We start from the raw sequence: 17500 nt of genomic DNA, 5'->3' as shown, positions 1-17500 counted from the left end.
AATGAAGAATACGCTTGAGTGTCGTCAGCATAGGTATGAACATGAGGCAAGTGACGCTTAATGATATGGAATAACTTGCTTGTGTAGATTACAGACAATATTGGCCCAAGGCGGGACCCTGGGGTAACCCACAGTTAAGTGAGAATTGGGTCAGAGAGAGTGACCGTTTCCGTGCAATGGTGCTTTCGGTAGGCAGATTGATGAGGAGGATAGAGTGAGTTAACAGACGTGGAGGTTATGGCCTGGAAATTCCTTCCTTCCTGAAATACGTTTGAAGGCGATTCATTCTCCATCACATGGCTCTGCTGGATTCGTGCGTTTTTGACTAACTGACGCCAGGCTTTGAGAATTGGTGGGAACATGTCTCATTGGAAGGCTCTTAACGGTGGTGTGCCTCAAGGGACGAAGCTCGGCGTGATTCTTTTCTCTGTGATGACCAATAGAATACTGCCGGACTAAGTTATTCCAACTTTTCTTTCAGTCCAATAATTATTGGAAACAAAGTAATAGAGCGTGTGTCAACAACTTATAAGATCTTAGGTGTCCATGTTGACTGTGACCTTAAAGGGAATACCCATGTGGAATATATTTGTAAGAGAGCAAGTGAGAGACTTTATTCGCAGCGGGTGTTAAAGAGAGCCGGCGTGGATGAAATGTCTATTTTGAAAGTCTATCTAACCACTATAAGACCTGTGCTACAATATGCCATCCCAGTATGGCAGGCAATCCCCGGCTATCTTTCAGACAAAAAGGAATCTCTTCAAAAAAGGGTTTTGCAAATAGTATTTCCTTACATAGATAGTTATAATGGCGCGCTTTTAGCAGCAGGTCTAGACACTCTTGAACATAGGAGGAGTTGGCTTTGTAACAAATATATGAAGAGAATAACGACCAATACCAGCCACCCTCTAAATGCGCTTCTGTCCCGCATCAGCAATACATGTCCATATTCCCTGAGAGCAGAGAAAAGAGACATCCACTTCTTCAGGGACGGGAGGAACTGTCATCACCGACATAGACAGACAAACAACACACTGATTTACTCTCACAGTACTGCCCAGCGTATTTGAGGATACTCGTACAGACCTTAGACTTATATACGGATCGAAACGCACCTATCACTGTTTAGTCTTCCCAGCCAATAGACCTTTTTGCAGATACGGCGGCCATTTTGATTTCTATTGTTTCGAAAGACATTATGGGATTCTCAGGGGGCAAATTAATATGTATTTGCCCCCTGGGCGTCCCATAATAGCTATTCGAAACAATAGAAATCAAAATGGCCGTCGTATCGGTTAAAAGGTCTATTACATCTAGGCTCAACTGACAGTCGTCCAATAACATCACGAATAAGTTGACCAATGACATCTACGACCAGAGTTCTTATAGTATCTACTGACGTTACACAAATCACTTGACTCTGAAGATGACTTCCGCTCAGGTTGTCGAAACGTCAGACAACGTCATCTCAAACAGTCCTTCTCAGGACTGTACTCACCCGGACGATCGTACTTTACTTAATTATAGTAATATTATTACAGTATTTAGTCTTATGGGTGTAAGTAACTCGTTAATTTAGTTTATAGCCAACTACAAGAGAGTTTTTAATAAACGATTATTAATTAACTAAACATTAAATTTATAGCGCAATATTAAAATGTACTGTTGTGTCCTCTATGGGCCACCATAGGAAAGCGTTAACAATACTAAGACTAAGCGGTCGATTAACAGCTTACAATAGCTTTGTAAAGGTTATTTCTTTATAGTGAGGATGGATCGCATTTTAAACAATAAAATACTGCATAAAATGGAATGTGGCTTATTTTCGGTTCAAGGGTAGCCACTTAATACAGGTAAAAATAACAAAGAAAGACAAGCATAGGACTGGTGGCCGCGATCGCTTAATAGAGGTGGCCGCCTAATACAGGAAATAAATACCGAGTTTGTGTGAGCAAAAACTCGGGACTTTGAAAAACTGGCCGCTTAAGAGAGGGCCGTTATGTACAGGTTCCACTGTATTTCATCCCAGTTGATGATGAATTTCTTGTGCTTCCTTTTTTATTGAAACAGCAGCATGTTTAGTATGGAAATTTAATTTCAGTAAACTTTTTCAGGTTTGTGGTATTCTTTGCTTGCCAATGCATGGTGACAAATCACAGAGTGAAAGAAGCAATACATTGGAGTCATTTCAAGCTGGTGACTGTCCTGTTCTTGTTTGTACGTCTTTGCTCGGAAGAGGAATTGATCTCCCCAATGTTAGCCAGGTAATTAGTAACACAAAAAAAGCGTCCTTAGTGCTAAGTTACACGCCACGCTATTTCTGTTATGTAATGAAATCTGTAACAAGATCGAGGGTAGAACCTTGTTCACTTTCTTCTCTGCCCAATTAGAGAAGAGATTCAAAATAAATCTAACCAGGCAAGCAAGTACTGGTTGATAAGGTCAACTAAAATCAATTTATAATTTTGGTATAGACAATGGGGTCAAATCGATTGGCTTTTTTTAAATCTCGAGAACTCTCTCGCTTGAAACGCGTCAGCGGTAATTCTCTATTTTCGAATTCCCCATAATACACTTTGTTTGCCCCCCAAATTTTGCATAAACTATTGTTTTCAAATTCTCTTGGGGACACTGCATATTCCCAAGAGCATTTGAAACCAATGGTTTATGCAAAATTTGGGGGGGCAAACAAAGTGTATTATGGGGAATTCGAAAATAGAGAATAGTAAAATTACCAAGTGAATACACAGCAGTAGTGGTCCATTTTTGCGTTAGTTAATGCATGTCGATACAGAGAGTCTGCAAACGGTAAACGCTGAAATTTGCGTTTCGTCCAAAATCAACAAAACCTGTTTGACCTCGAGCAATTTCTCAAAGGAGACTGAAAAGTTGAATTAAGAGAATTTATGCTTTTTTCAAGCAGCAGCCTGTCCTTTGCCGTTCCACGCAAAGGTGCCGCTTAAATCTCTCAAGTGGGGCTATGGAGGAATTGTCTCGCGTGTCGTAATTCTTGTTCCGTTGACCAAAGACGCCAAATACGAAGGAACAGAATCGTATATTTCATGGCTGCGCGGAGATACGAAATTTCTCTTCGAGTGTTTAAAAATATTTGTGAACGAGTGAAATATTTTTCAATACGAGAAGAGAAATTTCGTATCTCCAAGCGGCCATGTAATATTCTATTTATTGTATGAACACCAGTGAACTACAAAATCATTTCACGAAAGGCATCGAAAGGCGCGGTTTTTATATGTAACCATAGTAAAAGTGATCTTTTCACGTGTGAAGATATGTTTTCGCGCGAAAGCTCACTTGGTATTTCATTGGTGTTTATGTAATAAATTACTATTCGAACTAAAACTTAAGACTTAAAGTGAAAGGTCCGTTAATACTCGGCCTTACAAATTCGAAAATAATTACAAATTGACTACACACTTCTATGACTGTCTCCGTATTGAGCAAACAGTTCACGAGTCTACACTTCTGGGTTAATTGTACTACTGTACACTGGCTGGCAACTGGTCAGCAACGGGTTAGCAATTGGTCGGCAACGGGTTAGCAAAGGGTCAGCTTGAATGAGTCAAAAGCAACTGAAGAACTCGCGCTTGTACACGACTTTAACTAAGGTAACTCGCTCGAATAAGACTAACTTAACGCTATTTGAAATTTCAGTGGAGTAATGGAGCAAAATAGCGCGCGCGTGCACTTGTTGCCGTGAATAATTAATTAAAGCTGACAATTCAGCGAAACAGTGCTCTCTTTGGGCACTTACGTAGTAACCAGGAGCCCGTTTCTTCAAAGTCCCGAAACTTTTCGGGCCTTTTTGTGGTGTCGCAATTCCCTCTGTATTTTAAGAACAGAAACTTCACTATCATTTTGCTTTTTGTTAATTTGAAAACATGTTAAAAGATCTTCGGGCCCGAAAACATTCTCGTCACCAGGGACCCGTTTGTCGAAAGTCCCGAAAACTTTTCGTGCCCGAAAAGCCATTTGTGAAATTGCCAACCGCTTGTTTTGGAAAGCCGATCTTTTAACATGTTTTCAAGGTAACAAAAAGAAAAATAACTGTGAAGTTTGACGAATTAAATGCTCTCCGTTCTTGAGTTACAAAGGGAATTGTGACACCCGAAAAATGGCCCGTAAAGTTTCGGGACTTTCGAGAAACGGGCTCCAGAGCGCGCTAGAGCGTAAGGTTCTGGGGAACTCTATGTTGGAGAACATACGCCGTAGGGTTCTTATAGCCAAAAATTGGATATGTGAACCTTACGGCGCCTGCTCACTGCTCATGCTAACACGAATGCACCAATTAGGGACGCTTTTGATTGTTCTTCACGAAAACCAATGAGAAGACAATTTGTTTCAGGGTTCCCCAGATCTCTTCTCTCCCTTAGTCACGAGAAGAGCTCTGGAGTCGAAATTGGCCCGAAAAGTTATCTGGACGTCCGAGAAGGGGGCCCTAGTGCAGGAGTCTTATCTTAGACAGCTCATACCTGACAGTTAATGCAATTATTTGCAATCTTAATGACTGAGTATTCTTGGGGTGACATTTCCAGGTGATCAATTTCGACATGCCTTCATCAGTTGAGGAGTACATTCATCAAGTGGGACGAGCTGGCAGACTGGGAAAAACTGGCTGGGCCTTGACTTTTATCAATAACACAAACAAGCACGTATTTCGTGACTTGATAGAGAGTTTGCAGCCTTTAGGAGTCACGATGCCTCAAGAGCTTTTGAATTCACCTTACTTACAGCAACAAAGACAACAAACGAAGCACTCATCAAGAAAAAGAAGGCAACGAGATACTCTAACACATGAAAATCTTATGGACTTGATTAAAAAGAATTCACGGAGGAAGAAGGCGACTTAACTGCTGCTGCAGAGCAGAAAACGTCTTGTTTTGGAACAACTGACAGTCAAAGAGTATTCCTTGTTTTTATGTTAAAAAAACTACATCGACGTTACAGTTTTGTATTAAATCGAGTGAGAATGTAAGGATGTCTTTTCTATTAAATGATACAGCGGTTTGTGCTCAAACGTCATGAATGACGTGCAATATATGCCGGCCCTATCACTTGGAAACTACGACAGACAGGAAAACACCGGTTCCCGTCTGTTTACTGAAATCTTGTTTGGGGGTGAGGGCAGGGTAATATACCTGGATGGGTGACCAACTGGCCGTGTTATGTGTGGGGAATGGACCTCTTTTGCTTGTACGTTTTGTTTTTCCATTTCACACCACGTGATGTTCCCAAGGGAATTTTCCTTAAGTTACGCATACAATGACACCTGCGTAAGACGACATTTGAAAGTAACTGTTTCCTAGAGTAACATCACGTGGTCTGAAATGGGAAAACAAATCGTACAAGCTAAAGAGGTCCATAGGGATGGGTTACTGGTGCGAGAACTTGCCTTGATATGATTCCTGTTCATGTTATTGCCATTAAAGGACTGCATTTGTGGTCATTCTAATCCACCAATGTAGAGAACCATTTACATCGATACAACAGGAAGTCTTGCTGCCGGATGTTTTTCAAAGACTTCACTATAGGTGGGCAGACACCAGGGGTTATGTTGCAGGGACGAAAAACTTGTGTAGTGCACAATGACGCGACATGTAGCAGGAACGTGTAGCGGGGATATGGAGAAGGGACAAAATCACAACATGTGCACACATATGAAAATGTTGCAGGTACATGTTTCAGGGATATGTTGCAGCCACATGTGCCCTCGTGTGAACTGATACTTTTGTAACTGTGCAACACCAATTTGGGGGTGATTTTGTCCACGTCGAGTCCCATGAAGTTCAGCTTGTTGAACTTCATGGGACTCATCGCAGGGACAAAATAACCCCCAAATTTGGTGTTGCACAATTACAAGAAAGTAACGATCACACGAGGAGACATGTAGGCGCAACATTTTCGTGTGTGTGCAAATGTTGTGATTTTGTCCCTGCTACATGTCCCCGCTACACGACCCTAATGTATGTCGCCTCAGTGTGTATTACACACCTTTTTGTGGCTGCAACATGACCCCTCGTGTCTGCCCACCTTGTGACACTAATCGAGCACGTTGAGTGTCCATGCATGTGCTTGCTCTGCAGTGCTGCTTCCTGGATAGCATAAAGCAGTGCTTACAAGCACTGGACCACTATGTCGGGATGAGTGGCCAGATTTTCCTGTGGACCTTTATGTCCGATCTTAGGCCCGGGTTATGGAGGTATTTCTATGACAAACTTCAATGATCAGTATTTGAAATAAAATCCTCCAAATCTTAAATGCATCAATCCAAAGCTGAATGGCAACAAGCCGATTCTGCAAATGGCCAGAAGCATAACGCAAACAGCCATAACGCAAAAAGGCATATTGCAAATAGTCATAACGTAAAGAGGAATAACGCAAAGGCATAGCGTCACAAGGCACAATACAGAAACGCGTAACGCAAAAAAGCATAACGCCGAGGCATAACACAAAGGCCCTTTGAAGAGTGGAGACTAGCTGCGTACTCCGTAAATAATTTCAGGTCTAAAAAAAACGTCAACTTTTCCTTTCTGTTTAAGTAATGCCTCTTTGCGTTATGGCTCTGCGTTATCCTTTTTGCGCTATGGCATTTGCGTTATGCCTATTCGCGTTATGGCTATTTGCGTTATTCTCTCTGCGTTATGCCTCTTTCGGCCTTTTGCTATTCAGCTTTGGATTGATGCATTCATGATTTTGTCGATTTTATTTCAAATACTGATCATTGAATTTTGTCATAGATATACCTCCATTCCGGGTCGCATTAGAGACGATTTTGCGAAAACTTGTTTACTCTAGGGACTAAAATCTGTCAACACGGCTTTTTTCTAATGCGACCCCTCATTTGATTTCACTTTTTCAAAAATTCAAAATAGGAAAAAACATCACAGACGCCGGTGTGCCTGGGTGGGGCTGACCAATTTTTCCAAATTTCGAAAAACAAAGGAGCCCTCCGCTAAAGGTGACTGAAGACAATCGTTTGCCGCTAAAATTTCGCCTGGGTGATTTGCATTTGCATTTGCATTTTAACTAAATCAAAATGCGACCATAAATGTTATTCATCAATTTTATTTCAGTTCTTGCAATTCGATTTTTCCAGCCGTTTTAAAGCCAGGCAAATTACAAATCGGTCTGTAATGCGACCCGTTCCTTGTGCACGTGAATGGATTCGCTTTTCTCAACGAAACAAAATCGCCGACGCCTCTTCAAATGCATCACGCGCTAATTGGTTCATTCGTGTCACTTAGTACCAAATCCGGCCTTATGATTGGCTACGGGCTACGGGCTTGTGGTTTAAGAATTGCATCCAACCTCACGTCGGAGTCTACCAATGTGACGCGGGAATTAGCTAGCCCAGCATTACCGTGCAGCAGCACAATGCGTACAAGGTAAGGTTTGTTAGTATTCTACTAATATCTCAAAAGCTTCATTTTGCAACAATATAACTGCACTGTAATAAAAATCAACTTTATTTTTATGGAAAGGGGGAAAAAACCTCTTGACGCGCAGGACGAATTAACGGAAGTCACAATGGGGTGCACAATAGAGGGAGGAAACCGTTCTCGTCTTTGCGCCAACCTTTTTCTTACAGTAGTGGAACCAGGGGCCCGTTTCTCGAATGTCCCGAAACTTAACGGGCCATTTTCGGGTGTCACAATTCCCTTTGTATCTCAAGAACGGAGAGGATTTTAGTCGTGAAACTTCACAGTCATTTTTCTTTTCGTTACCTTGAAAACATGTTAAATGATCAGCTTTCCAAAACTAGCGGTTGGCGGTTTCACAAATGGCTTTTCGGGTCCGAAAAGTTATTGGGACTTTCGAGAAACGGGCCCCAGTACCGAGTTAAGAATGAAATCAGCAATGAAGCTTGGCAGACAACGTTTCATTTTCCAATGTCTTTACAAAGTAGAAACAGAGAATACGACACAAGGCTCCTTTTTAAACAGTGATTCTAGTCCCTGAGCGCAAAGAATGATGATATTCAAGATTTCCATATGTCTGCAGCGCGAGTCTTCTTTGTGACTTTCCCGAGTCCTCTGTTTACTGGAACAACTTGATGTTTTTTAATCGTCTGCAGTGCACCTGCAATGTTCCCTAAAAATACAAAAAGGACAATTTCGTGACGTTTTTCGGCGGGGGGTTAGGGTTTGCTCAGATGAATGCAAGATAAAGCTAATTAGACTCCCTGAAACAAGATATCGACATTCTACATAAAACACCGCGACGCGGTTAGAGACATGCAGGTTTGGCCGCTTCGCCTATCCTACTTATCTTTTGCCTCAAATGATTTGATCCGACCGTCCAGAGCCGTCATCAACTATTTACGCCGCCTGCAATCGCTAATGATTTCAAGAGAGCTGGGCAAATTGCATTTTACGGTGTGGTCGCATGTCGAAGTGGTTACATGCTATTGCATGTTTCCGGTATACTTCGTAGGCAAGATGGCATCACTGGTTTGAATTTTACGACATCTTTAAAGTAAATGTTCGAAATTCTAGCACATAAAACCTGTAACAATTTTTAAATCGCAGTCATCCATTTCCTTAATGGGAGCCAAAAAAAAAATGGTGTTTATCTTGTCCGTCATCCCGTGGCAAAATTTGTGGTAGCAGAGCGCCTAGTGCATTTTTTTAACTTGTCATTTGAGAATACTCACCAGTCTGTAGCTCTATGTAGACTGCCAGTAAAACCATTCGCGAGGACATTTCTTTGGAATAACCTTGCACAAAAGCCTTCAGAAAGAGAAACAACTTTTTAGCTACCTAATTCGTTGCAAAATCACTGACTTGACGCTTTTTCAGGAATTAGGAATGGAAGGAATACAAATGAATGAGCTGAATTGGGATGCAACTGAGTACCTTCTCCAATTATCTAGCCAGTTTCGCCGAATACCTGACCATTTTATCCTCACATGACTAGCGTCTATTTTTATGTCCCTTTAAAAACCTTGTGTGGACACGAGTAACGTTTTGGGGAATATTTGTCCACTTCGCGGTCAATCAAAAAACCTCTTGGCCGTTCGCAGTATGTCACTTAATTCCGATCTGTTTTACATATTCTATCGAAAGAAAACTAAGGACTGAAGATTCAGTAACCGTTAAGGAAACGTTTTACCTGCTGCAAACACTTGCGTGCCTTGTCAAATTCACCGCGTAAGCTGTATACTCCTGCTAGATTGACCAGAAATGACGCTCGTGCTTCACTTAAAGACTGAGGAAAGTACATCTTCTCACAAGCTGTGTAAGGAAGACACAAATACACACGCTCTCTCTCAAAGTTAATTTTGCACAAAACGAAGCCACATGATTAAACCTAGATGATGTTCAATGTTTTAAAATTCTTTTCCTGTCTACAATTTTAACGTTTTTTCTTTTTTAACCACTAGTTCCCAAGTAATTTTCTTTTCATGTTCTAAACACAAGACAATCAATTTATGATCAGTTATTAATACCAGTAAATATGGTTCTTAGAGCGGTTTTCAAATGAGTGTCGTAAAACCAAAACCAAAGTAATTACTTTGGCCAATCAAAAAGGACGGAGACAATCCAGTAAACCAATGAAAACTCGAAGTAATTACACGTAGCCGACACAAATCGCGGGAAAACGTGCACGCGCGAGCCACGATTGGTTTTGGTTTCACTTCTGATTGGTTGAAAAAGTGGCGCGAGAACTTTGAACCAATCACTGAGTGAAGTAATGCAAAACCAAAGTAATTCGCTAATTACTTTCGACACTCAATTGAAAACCGCTCTAGATTTCTTTATTGCTCTTGCGCCATCTAGACAAATAAGATCCCCTCCCCCCTACTAACCCCAATCTCCAAGCGGATTTGCAGCCACAAATCAATCATCCGCCTGCAGAACTGGACCACCCCCACCCCACGTGAAAGTTTCTCCTTGAAGCAATCAATGTAATTGAGAATTCGTATTAGACCAAAGTGATTGTAATTAGTAAATTGATTGGTTGTGGACTGATTGATTTATTGCTTGATTCAGAGACAGTTGTTCTCTCCCACTCATCGCAAAAGTATAGCAGCTGTGGCAACCTGCAACTGTTCTGGTATTTAAACATCTTATATTGTTTTAGGGTTTATTGCCAACTCCTTTGCTCTCCAGATACTACGAATAGCACACACTGAAAAGACTGTGCAAAGAGTGTGAAAAGAGTGTGCAAAGGGAATATACCTGTATCAATGATCCTATTGAGTGTTAATACATCTTACCATGTGGTTTAGAAAATTCTTTGTCCTTATCAGTACTGTCGCTTGAAATAACTTGAAAATAATTCAAATACAAAATTACATCAGCTAACTGCCAGACGAAGTAAACGAATTTTGATAAACAGCGCTAATTTCAATACACCCCCTGTATATAAAAATAAACATTGAATGCGCAAATTAATAATATATGCACAAAATGATGAACTAGCCTCAGAGGAATGAATGTTAGCATCAAGGACCAGGTCAGAGCAAGAAAGATGAATACTGCAAATATTCCCCTTTCTCCACCAGGTCTTTGTAAGAGGAGCCCTCATTGCTGAGAAGTTAGTACTAATAACATTTGTCACCAAAACAGAATGAAAGATAGCCATAGCCGGTAATTTCATCCTTAAGGTACAATATTACAGCAGTGAACAGAGTTAATGAAAGAAGGACCTGGGTAAATGGAACGGCACAATATTTGGAGGCTTCCTTTGAGTATCAAGATTGGTGCAGTCAATTGTCTTTTTTTACAAATACAAATATACATTTATGTAAACTTTGATTGAGAAGACGGCACATAGAAAAATCAATGTAAACAGGCATACCCTATCAAAAGGCAATGTAAGAATGTTTTAGGAGTATACTGATGCAATCAATTATGTTACTTATGCCAACCTTCAGCTGCCCAAGTGGGAGGGGTGATATTTATATTGTTGATATTCTCTGTCGACAGATGCATAATAGCCTCAGGTAAGCGATTCAGTTTGATGAGAGCTTCTGCAGCATACATATGACCCAGAAACCTGAAAGAAGGACCACAGTAAAAGAAAGTACTAACCAACAAAGATCCTTTAGAAATAGCAATGCCATATTAATTTTTTTGACATGAACTTAGCAGCAGATAGCACAAAGAGCAGACTAATCCTTGGCAGCTACGCCCAAAGGCAGTTTGTGTTTATAGCAAAAATCTTGGTTAAACGTGCAGATATTTCTTTCCATTTAGATTATGTACGCTCATTGACCTTAAACCTGTGAATGGCTGCAAGATGCTTCTGGTGACCTTGAATTGGTACAAATCTCTACCTGCTTTTAAAAATTGTGTAATGATCACTAGCCTGCATGTACATAAGAAAAACAGGATGACTGTTTCTATCAAAGCAGCCTCTCTGTCATTCATAAGCTGGTTATCTATTAGTTGCTCATTCAAGGGTACAATCTGTTGAGCAAATACAAATGGAATCTGCTTTTTTTCTCATCTTCAAGAAGTGAAGACTCCTTATTGGAGCTCTGTATGTCATACCTTCAATAATGATCAATATTTAAGAGCTTATTGGAAAAAGAACTTTTCACTAACTTGAGTGCTCCCACAAGATTTGACTGCGATAGCAATCTCTGTGCATGAGCTAAGGCCATCACATTGTCTCCCAGACCCAGTGCCACATAAGCACTGCAGGCTAGAATGGAACACCTAAAATCACACCAGAACAAAATAATGCAACAAGGTGCATTAGTTTTCAAAAAAGCCCTAAGGCTGCCCCCACGTTTAAAACAACTTCATTACGATTTTGGCTCTTGTATATCACCTGTCGGGGTTCCCAATTGACGAGTAAAATTGTCTGGCATTAGACAGAATAATATACTAAGTATGGCCAGTTCAGGCCGGCTTGGGAGTCAAAGGGTTAAGGCAAATATGGCTTCTAATTATTTTTGTTTTGCTATAATAATAATGATAATAATAATAATAATAATAATAATAATAATAATAATAATAACAATAATAATAATAATAATAACAACAATGATAATAATAATAATATTATTATTATTATTAGTAGTAGTAGTAGTAGTAGTAGTAGTAGTAGTAGTATAATCAATTAATGATTTGAATTTTTATGCTCCTTAGCTCATAAAAAGTTCTACCTTTACTGCTAAAAATAACATGTACAACCCTAAAGAAACCAAACACTACATACATCCACATATTATAGAACCCATAACCCCATCATGATGCTAATGCAACGCCTGAACTTCAATCTAGGAGATTTAAAATTATTTCCCACATTCAATGGATCTAGAGTTACTGTAGCAGTGTCAGCTAAAAGACCAATCAGTTTAAGCTAAGTTGCTTTACCTTAGGTGTGGAAGCTCACGAAGTTTCACAGGGGGCCCAGGAGGAGCAGGAATACTGGTTTCACTCTGTATAGATGAGGACCTACTAAAACCAGAGCCACTGTCACTGAGAAGCAACACTTGACTGTTTTGCTATGATATTCATACACAGACCTGTACTAAGACCCAATTGCAAAGGGTGACTACATGTAGCAACAACAAAAGCATCTTTTTGTCAGCTGATTGTTGCTGTTCATGGAACTGTTGGACATCTGTCCACCGACAGTACATGTACAAATGTACATTGGGGTAGCTGGTATTCAATTTTGCCAAATTTCAACTTCACAAGGTAACACTAATAGCATTCAAATAATCCTTATTTCTTATCTCAAACTTCAAAATACCTTGTATCTATGTATTTAACTATCAGTAATGCAGAAAAATGATTTCAACAAAAAGCCTAAGACAAAGGCTTACATGTATGTGGCATAGTTTAGTGTTAGAGACTTAACAAAAAAGAAAAAATACATAATAGAATAAGAACAGAATAATATTCATGGTACAGGATTCAAAATCAGAAAATAATAATATTATTATACTTTTAAACTAATATCATGTGCAAGGCAACTCTTACATTAAACACCAAACTATTTGGTAACTAACTTGAATTGTACCTCAAAGCGTCTGTGTCTTGGTTAAATGGATCTTCTTCCTTGGGCATTTGATTTTCCAATATGCTCTCTAATTCATTAACTGGAGTCACCTCTGCACTCTTTAGCAACATCAGAGCATTCTGAAGACACAGTGAAGCAAATGCCAGAGTGCAGGCTGGCATTGCAGCTGATTGGCCTTTACTCTCTCTGGTGAAACCAAAGAGGCAACTTTGTCAAAATATCATTATTATTTTTTATTGTTTGCGAATACAATGCTTTTCAAAAGAACAAATGCTAGATTACAGCATAGTGGATAAAATGGACACTTAAAATCCTGCTAAACAATCAACTATAAAAATAAGTAATTTACAAAACTGAACGGCAGGTGGCCAAAAAGGCAAGTAATGTTAAATCAAACACTTTGATGCATTGTTGGGAGAAGTGGGCACATGGCCAATCAAGTTGCACTAAATGCTTGATTTTGAAGGTGGGGCTTTACAGTTTGACAAAAGGTTTATTTAAAGGACTACATGTAAGCAGTGAGGATCTAAATTATTGTAGGTGCACAGCTGTCAGTGTCACTCACTCAGAGCCAGGCTGTTTGTCTGTCTGAGGAGACAAAACAATTTTCCGATGGGGTCCTGAACCAACAACATCATGTATAACATCACTCTTCTTGATACACTTCTGTCGAAAATCATCAGACTGCAATACAAAAGATACAGTGTGTCCATTTTAATCAAATACAGTAGAAGTCAAAAGTGCTTTATTAGGATATCAACCTCAACACCAAAATTGGATTGATTAAGATAATATGTTATCAACAAAATCATGAAAAACCTATTGTTTCAATACTTTTCATGTTTCCTAAAGTAAACAATGCATGTTGGAAAAATTAAGAGCACATGTTTTCCAAAAGCTTGATATATCAAAAGCTATAAATTTAAAACTGCCTAACTTTGTGGTTTTTTTTTTTTTTAACGAAAAAAATTGAATCGCATTGTTAAAACAATGAACATCCCAGGGAATTCCTCTTTATTTTCATTAATAATAATTTCATAAGCCACCTCAAATGCCCCAACTAGCCATTGGAATCTTCTAGCTCACATGTACCTACAATGGAGGACAAAACTCCTTGGAACGGATATGGAAAACCTTCCCTCCAGAGCCTTTACTTTTCAAATATTCAAATGTAGCATAATATGCACTTCTCTAACCACGTGGATACCGCGAATGGCCCTCCCCTCCCCCTCCAAACAATGTTGGAATGAGGAAACTCTTTTAGGACAGGGTAAAGTGTACAGCCCCGCACAAACTACAACATTGCTTGGGGGGTGGGGGAAAAGGGGAGAAATAAAGGCAGATCATGTCAAGCGTCCTAAGAGTTTTGTCCCCCATTGTAGCCTGTGTAAGGCAACCCGCTCTCCTCAAACATCGGAGAGGAGCGTCTGGGATTACTGTTGGTAATCGCGTTCTGGAATAATTTTGCATAAATAATTATCATTGAGTGATCTACGCTGACCAAAATTTGCATGGCTCACATTTCTTTGGAGCTAAATTTTCAAAATGTTGGTCAATGCGTTAGATTCCAAACATGCAAATTGAAGAGAGAGTCTGATAGTTTTCAGATTCCTTGGGTTTAAAGCAAACAAGAAAAATGCATAGAAGCGCTCTTCAAAGGAAAGGATGTGTGTACAAGTCTTCCAACCGGGTACAGAAAGTCGCTGATCTTCAGAGCAGCCCCTATCGTTGCCGATGACCTCACCTGTTGTCTTCCTTCCCTGGTTGAAGTTCAGGGACTGTGGAGAGTTGCTGAACTCAAAATGGTTATCGCTGAAGGTGAAAGGAATGGTTTATCGGAGTTGTGTAAGAGTGGCGATGTGACATGGGAGTGAGACATGGTGTCTGAGGGAAAATGAGACAGCAATTTTGAGAAGGACTGAGAGAGCAATGGTGAGAGCAACGTGTGGTGATGTTGGGACTGAAGGAAATACACTGTAGTGGTTCAGATGGCAAAGGCAAATGGAGTGACATGGTACGGGCATGTGTTGAGGAGGGATGATGGGCATGTTCTGAGAAAAGCATTGGAGTTCAAAGTGAAGGGCAAGAGGAAGTGAGGACGACCAAAGAAGATGTGGAAGACGCAAGTGGAGAAGGAGAGCATGCAAGAGTGTTGGTTTGGAGAAAAAGGACACCATGAATCAAGCAAAATGGAGAGTGGGAGTTAGAAAGATTGCTGACAAAGTGGGGTAAATCCGGCCACCCCCGTTTAAGGGGATAAAACCGGACCAAAATTGGATTGATTGATTGAAATCTTCCAGCCCAAAACTCTTTGTAGCCTGTTCTTGAAAATCATGCTAGGCTGGTCTGAGCAAGGCGTTGGGATTACATTGAATGGTAAGGGAACAGCAGAAGACGTTTCTGGGTAAACAATCTTTTGAATCATGCTATTCACCTCATGAAGATTCGTCATGAGCACCCTTTCGTTTCTTCAGCGCTGAAGAACAATTTCTACGAATGTACATAGAATCAATTTCCACCTAACCTCCATAGATAACAATTCTGCTCGTACTTCAAAAGATTTTTATCTGTATTTTTTGTCATGCACAAATTACACACAAACTTTCATGACTTTGATGTAAACCTAAGATATTTGTTTTGAGAAATAAAAATAAAAACTTGTTGTTTCAATGATGTAATGATCGGGGAATAATAACCAATCAAATCAGTTTCCATACATTCCAGGAAAAATCATGTGGTATTGAACACAATTATCAACAGTAAATCACAGATGTTCCTCTACAATTTTTTTTAGGGCAGCTGTACACAGGCTAACATGTACCCTGCAGCTAAAAAAGCACACCATTTAAAGAGCAATGTCAAATATTGTATTAGAGTCCGTAACTGCGTGAAGAGAAAATACATGCATTGGTCACAAGTAGAATAGATTATTGTAATAGTTTGTTAATATATGGTTTACCACAAATATCAAAGTTACAACATGTTCAAAATACTGCCATGTTTGCCGAGAACAGGAGTCTTACACTCAACAATAATAATTATTATTACACTCACCAACTGAAAAGATACAATGCAACACTCTGCTAGCCTGAGCCAAAGACGAGGATTTGTGTGATAAACTTGAACAGCTTCAACCAAGCAATCAAATGCTGCCACAGGTCTTCCAGAGAAAAGCAGCTGAATCCCTAGATTATACAGTATCTCATGACGGCGGTTCACTCCAAGTGTAACCAGAGGGCGGCTGGAGACTGAAGCATCTGGAAAAGTGAAACAGAGTGTAGCTTTTAGGCCATGGTTTTCAACAATTTTCTAGGAGTGAGATGCTACAAGAAGACATTAATTTTTTTTCTCCTTTGCTTAATAACTGTCTTCTTGGCACTGGTTTTGACAACCAATACATACAAGGATTTGGTGCCAAAATGAATTATGACTTTAAAAACAGTTTTGTTTAGCAGTGCAGGCTGAAGTGTGAATAAATCACACACAATTATGTTTAACTGTGAAAAGACACAGAACAAATCAATAGATGAGGTAAATAACAATATAAAAGAATAACTGATTAGTATTAACTTAATGACTACTTAGGCTAGCAGATAAATTGTCGAACTACATTGTGCACCAAATGGAAACTAATACCGTACTAATCCAGTTGATAGTACTTCAATGTATCCTGAGGCTTTAACCTACTCTAACAACTGGGAGCAGAATGACAAAGTACCAGTAATGTGGGAGTTTTTGACAAATCATGAGACATACATGTAAACACAGTAAAAAAATCTTTTATTAAAGCATTTATAAAATTGTAAATTATTGAAGGACCCAGATGAAACGTTCCAAAAAATAACAATTTTGCATGGTTGTGGCAAAATTGCAGCCAAATTCTGCCCAATTAAAAATGCTTTAATATCCAAGGAATCACTCTAGATGATAACTGATTGAAGAAATGATAAAAACTGAAGGCAACAGAATATTTTAAAATAAATTATTCTGTTGCTTTCAGTTTATTTAAAAAATAAAAACAAAACTAAAACAACAAAAAAATTAAATATTTCATACCACTGCTGTCAACTCAATTTTGCATGCAGTAATTGAAACAGTTTACCCCATAATTTAACATCCGTGAGGGTAAATCATTCTGTACGTGGTTTATTTGAGAGCAGCGGGGAAAGCTCTGTGCTAAGAGCAATGGCCTTCTACAGTGTACCAATTTGGTCCAGGATGAATTCCTGGATTGCCGTTTGCATTTGATAGTTCTCTACTCCATTTCAAACAAGTTCTCTCTGGTTACTCTGATTTTCCTCCCTTGCATCAAAAACAACCTTAATTTAATTTGATTTGATCAGCTTTTCTTGCCATAGAACTTTCCACAGTTTTTGACGCCATCCTCGCTGGGGGGCAAAAATGGTTAAAATTACAGTAAATGTATGGGATTTTGGCTAACTTTGCAACATTGTAGCGTGAATAAAAAGAAACCGATTTCCAACTTTTGCCACTACTTTAA

General features: G+C 39.5%; 2 protein-coding genes across 3 annotated transcripts in view; one reads left to right on the top strand and one right to left on the bottom strand.

Moving 5' to 3' along the window:
- LOC138039106 (probable ATP-dependent RNA helicase DDX59) overlaps positions 1-4993 on the top strand; it is a 12909-nt gene extending 7916 nt beyond the window's left edge. Inside the window, exons 4-5 of the mRNA XM_068885284.1 lie at positions 2115-2264; positions 4554-4993. Coding sequence (XP_068741385.1) covers positions 2115-2264; positions 4554-4868 — 465 coding nt within the window. The 3' untranslated portion in view covers positions 4869-4993. The remainder of the gene's footprint in view (positions 1-2114; positions 2265-4553) is intronic.
- A 2473-nt stretch (positions 4994-7466) lies between these two features.
- The window catches only part of LOC138039102 (CCR4-NOT transcription complex subunit 10-like), a 25823-nt gene continuing 15789 nt past the window's right edge, over positions 7467-17500 (bottom strand). Inside the window, exons 11-20 of one of the 2 annotated variants that reach the window (XM_068885279.1) lie at positions 16054-16256; positions 13565-13683; positions 13000-13185; positions 12348-12428; positions 11571-11684; positions 10892-11019; positions 10238-10288; positions 9130-9251; positions 8672-8747; positions 7467-8109 (exon numbers count right to left, since the gene is read on the bottom strand). In XM_068885279.1, coding sequence (XP_068741380.1) covers positions 7997-8109; positions 8672-8747; positions 9130-9251; positions 10238-10288; positions 10892-11019; positions 11571-11684; positions 12348-12428; positions 13000-13185; positions 13565-13683; positions 16054-16256 — 1193 coding nt within the window. In that variant the 3' untranslated portion in view covers positions 7467-7996. Of the gene's footprint in view, positions 8110-8671; positions 8748-9129; positions 9252-10237; positions 10289-10891; positions 11020-11570; positions 11685-12347; positions 12432-12999; positions 13186-13564; positions 13684-16053; positions 16257-17500 lie in introns of both variants that reach the window. The other variant, XM_068885278.1, reaches the window with a different exon arrangement.

The sequence above is a fragment of the Montipora capricornis genome, chromosome 2, assembly GCF_036669925.1.
Source record: "Montipora capricornis isolate CH-2021 chromosome 2, ASM3666992v2, whole genome shotgun sequence".
NCBI lineage: Eukaryota > Metazoa > Cnidaria > Anthozoa > Scleractinia > Acroporidae > Montipora > Montipora capricornis.
This window is presented reverse-complemented; position numbering and strand designations above follow the sequence as displayed.